This window comes from Dendroctonus ponderosae, unplaced genomic scaffold (assembly GCF_020466585.1).
Source record: "Dendroctonus ponderosae isolate FM_Combo_2020 unplaced genomic scaffold, Dpon_F_20191213v2 Dpon_F_20191213_1, whole genome shotgun sequence".
NCBI classification, from domain to species: domain Eukaryota; kingdom Metazoa; phylum Arthropoda; class Insecta; order Coleoptera; family Curculionidae; genus Dendroctonus; species Dendroctonus ponderosae.
The window spans coordinates 2363632-2367965 of NW_026017110.1; the positions used below are offsets into that span (position 1 = coordinate 2363632).

Sequence of the window (4334 nt, forward strand, 5' to 3'; positions counted from 1 at the left end):
ATTTGAGTCTGTACCTGCAAACAAGTGCCTGTGTAATCACGTTATTATGCACTCTTCTCGAGCAGCTTCTCGTATTCGGTTAATTAACTCCTGCGCAATTTACACCGGTGTTCAGTAATCCATTGGTTTAATGTGATCTGACATACGTGGTAGGAATGTAGCCGGTATTTATTTGGTGCCTGGAAAAGTGTCAGTGGTTGTGCAATATTCTGAGTCCCTGAGTGAGGAGGATTTTTAATATTTTTCTCGTACCTTCCAAATGAGCCCCTATTACCCCTTAAAAGGAATGACGCCAATTTTGAATCACCCTGTATACAGAGTGTTTGGTAAGAGGATGCACTTCTTGCAGAAGGTTTAAGTACGTCGAGTTTTATACACATGTTGAGTGGTGAGCATCCCTAATAATCGCAAATATGATCAAAGATATTTGCATTATAACGCGCGGCTAGAAAAGCATCGATTTACCAAACATCCTGCTTATGGATTCATTGCCATTTGGATTAAATCAGAAATGTTTTTTAACACGGAAAAAATGGCCATTTGAGGAATATAAAATAACGCTTTTTCTTTAAAACAACTCCCAAAAAAATTAACCAAATATTCAAAACTTTTTTCAGCAACTATTCTTTGGTTTTAGGGGAATTATTTGCCAACTTGTCGACGCGCAAGGACTTCGATGGTTCAATTTCCGGAATTTTATCGTATAATATACAGAACGATGCCACCACTGGTAATAAATGTGGTATAGTACTGACAGATAATAATTTATTCTATGTGTTCCTTGATTTTTAATTAATTAAATATTTTTTTAATCGAATGAATCAAAAACGGTCATTTTTCGATCAGAGGCGATGATCAAAAGGAAGCACTTTTCTTTAGTAATAAATATTTTGAACTATTTTCATTAAAAAGTAAACGACAGGCCTTTTTAATGAATTACGTAGGTTTACAGAGAACTATTGATCATAATTTAAAGTTTACTTACAATTTGTAAATTATAACTTTGATACAAGTTCAGTCTCAAAGTCGTTCGAATGGTCTATTTTTCTGCGCTCGCCGATTTTGCCACAAGCAAAACACGATTTTTTTAAAGATCGCAAATTTTATGCAAAATATGCATCTTATACAATCACCATACCGTGAAAGCAGCACTTGGATTTTCAACACTCATTGTTTCAGATGTATTAGCTTACAAAAGTACGCTTTTGAAAAATTACAAACGTCAAAACGTGACAATTTCAAAAATGGCATTGACATCAAATTTTAAATATGAAGTTGACGGCTTTTATTTTTGGCTAAATGCCGGTGCACACGAGCCTTTTTTAACGGTGCGGTGACGCGACGTCAAAAAACGCTCGTGTGCACCGGCACTTAAACTGGTTATAAAACTACTATTTTATAACTAACCACTGCGACTTCCGAACTTTTTTCAAACACAAAACTTCGACTTTACTTCAAAAAGTGTTTCTACTTCAAACGTTAAAGTGGATTTGAAAGTGTATTTTTTTCTTTTGAAATTCACGATCATACTTTAAATCGGCCACAAAAAATGCTCTTTTTTAAGTTAAGTTTTCATGAAACTTCAGCCTTGTAAACTGAGGTGAGAATTGAAAAATCCAACTGCTCAGAGTTTTAATTACAAAGGCTCACCTTTGAACCTTGACTTGAAGATGTTAATTTCTTCTTTTCAATCTTGAATAAAGATTTAGACTTTATACTGGCCAACTAAACGTTGACTTGAATTTTCGGGGAATTTTCGGAAGTTTCAAAATTAAATTGTCTGTTTTATGGGCACAATTAGTCATAATGTTTCAGTTTATGTCCGCAACGAAGACGACACAAAAGGAAGCTTCCTCAGACTAAATGATCAGAAAGTGAATTGCGAAATGTCCAAATGGACAGAATGGACACAATGTCTGCCCTCCAATGGAGAATGTGGCCCCGGCTATAAAATAAAATACAGACACGTTCAGGTACTTTTTTACCTTTGTGTAATAAGAAAATGTAAATGCGTTTTTATAGATTGCTCCCAGAAACGGAGGATCCGCCTGTTCGAAGCGAATGACGAAGAAGAAAAAATGTATTCTCGAATGCAAGAAATAGCTTTAGTCGTCGAAGTTGCGTAGCATCATAGAATAAGGGCATGGATGTTCTGTTAGCACTTAATCAGGTGTAAACCTATACAACATGTTGGCAAAATAATAATCAGAACGCCGATCAGCACAGATTTTTACTTGCGATAATCTGTGACCCCATGAGTTCTAGAAGACGATAATAATTAGCTCGCAATAATTATTTACTACAAACGCGTATTTATATAACAACAGTGGCTGAGGGAACGATAAAGAAGTCGCTTTGCACCATATTAATACTGATTCGCTTGTTTAAATCGGGTGCATGTGTTTTTGTTGTGAGACGGTTTAGTTGTGTGATTGATTTTCAATACTTTAATAGTGGGTAGGTATCCGAGTAGCCAAAATGTTTTTTTATCCATTTTGCCATGTCCATTTTTCATTCCCTATTTAAAGTCGGATTAAATTCTTTGATCATTTATCAACCGGATCAAATTATCAAACAGGTATTTTTAACAACCCTTTGCGGTGATGAATGTAGATGTACAAAGGGTGCATTCAACAATTTCCGCAATAATGTGTGGTTAATCGAGTGGCATTCGAGAAGACTTTCGCTTGAAATCAATCAAATAATTCATATGCAAAAAATCTCGACTATAACAGCAGACAATGTTTGGGCATTCATTTGTGTAAAAGCAGAGCTTTTTGCCAAAAACTGTACAACCTCCAGAACAGCGCTAAAAGAATCAAAGAACCACAACTAACGTTAATTCTTAGATAGTTTTCAATCTCAAACATAAACTGTATTTTTGAACTCAATTACTTAGCTAATTTCCGCTAATCCACTTCTCCTGCAACACCCGGCATTTTAAAAAGTATTCCAAATCCATAAAAAGTATGAATAAACTGCAAAATATTATTGACAAAATCGATTTGTTATCGTCGGCCCGACCTTGCACACCAAACTAATACAGGTCAATTTTAATGAATTGACCAACATTTTTCTGGGTTTCTGGAACAAAAACCATACGAATGCAGTCGCAGTGTTATTTTTCCAATAATCCAGTCTGCTTTTGCACAGCATGCAGTTTTGATTTCAGACGCAGATGGCTGGCCAGAAGTTTGCAGAATATTTCCTTTACATTTCCTTAGCAGTATTACAAGCAGCGGCGCTGCCTTGTGTCGGCCCTTTGGTTGGCCGAACCGAACCACCCTTAACTGGCAATAGAAAGTATTTGTTGGAAATTGATGGATCTCCAGAAAAGTATTTCCCGAACGAAAAGTATCAGGGTGAGCGCTGCGCAAGCAAGGCAAGTGAACGCCCGTAAATGATCGGTTTTCCTTACAATTGCAGTGACGCTTAAAGTGAATAAATACATAGAGCCGATGCCGAAATTCACGCACTTTCAAATCTATCTAGAATCGATGCCGCAGAAAAACAATCTACCAGAAATTAGCTCCTTAACGGGAAGATTAACAATAGGAAGCGACCTTCTATCCGCTTACAGTCCTTCTTGCGACAACACCGTTTTGCAAGCTGACACGCAGCCCAAACGGGAGGTAGGCACAGATTTTTCAAAAAGTGTTTAAAATGAGTAATTTTTTCCATATTCCATGCAAAAGATTAGCTTGACTTGGACTGCTCCTCCGCCCAATAGCGGATGCGTCAAAATCAAAGCCATAATCACAGAGTCGAAGGAAAAATGGTTTGCAGATGACCAGTCCGTTGATAATGGATATTTGACGAAAACTTTGTGCGAAAACTTCGACGAAAATGAAGATCTTTTGCCGGAAGTGTTGGACTTTTGCTGTGCATGCGACGAGGCCAAGTACGAGATGGCGTTTCAAGGGAATTGGATTCGGAACAATCATCCGAAAGGTGATTTTTGCATTGTTTTTGATTCGCAAAGAAAAATAGCAGACATAAAAACGGCTCGCATACCCGTGAAAACATTAGATCTATTTAATTCCCTCTATCAAAACATATTTCTGGTGAGGAAGCAGAAAGTACAGTAAAGTCCGCTTATAATGAACCCGGTTATAGTGAACTTTCGGTGAAAACGAACTTTTTTCTTTTAATTGAAACATCGTCCATAAAGACCAACGTATTTTTTTACTGGTTATAACGAACTACCGGATATAACGACCACTTTTTAGGTTAATTGTATATTCACTTTCCGTTTATAACGAACTTCCACGCTCAGCAACACCAATCGTGCGGAGTTCTTTATATTAGTGAGAGCGAGAGACAGGCAGTGACTT

General features: G+C 37.0%; 2 protein-coding genes across 5 annotated transcripts in view; both read left to right on the forward strand.

The window, feature by feature from the left end:
• LOC109538397 (spondin-1) overlaps window positions 1-2220 on the forward strand; it is a gene marked incomplete at its 5' end in the record, with an annotated part of 16912 nt that extends 14692 nt beyond the window's left edge. The window contains 3 exon segments of the mRNA XM_048669924.1: window positions 638-742; window positions 1816-1973; window positions 2023-2220. Of these exon segments, the coding sequence (XP_048525881.1) occupies window positions 638-742; window positions 1816-1973; window positions 2023-2103 (344 nt within the window). The 3' untranslated portion in view covers window positions 2104-2220.
• Window positions 2221-2303: 83 nt separating this feature from the next.
• The window catches only part of LOC109538399 (spondin-1), a 6193-nt gene continuing 4162 nt past the window's right edge, over window positions 2304-4334 (forward strand). For 2 of the 4 annotated variants that reach the window (XM_019905614.2, XM_019905618.2), the window contains exons 1-4: window positions 2304-2457; window positions 3173-3362; window positions 3427-3632; window positions 3696-3951. In XM_019905614.2, the coding sequence (XP_019761173.2) occupies window positions 3179-3362; window positions 3427-3632; window positions 3696-3951 (646 nt within the window). In that variant the 5' untranslated portion in view covers window positions 2304-2457; window positions 3173-3178. Of the gene's footprint in view, window positions 2458-3153; window positions 3363-3426; window positions 3633-3695; window positions 3952-4334 lie in introns of all 4 variants that reach the window. The other 2 variants (XM_019905615.2, XM_019905616.2) reach the window with 2 other exon arrangements.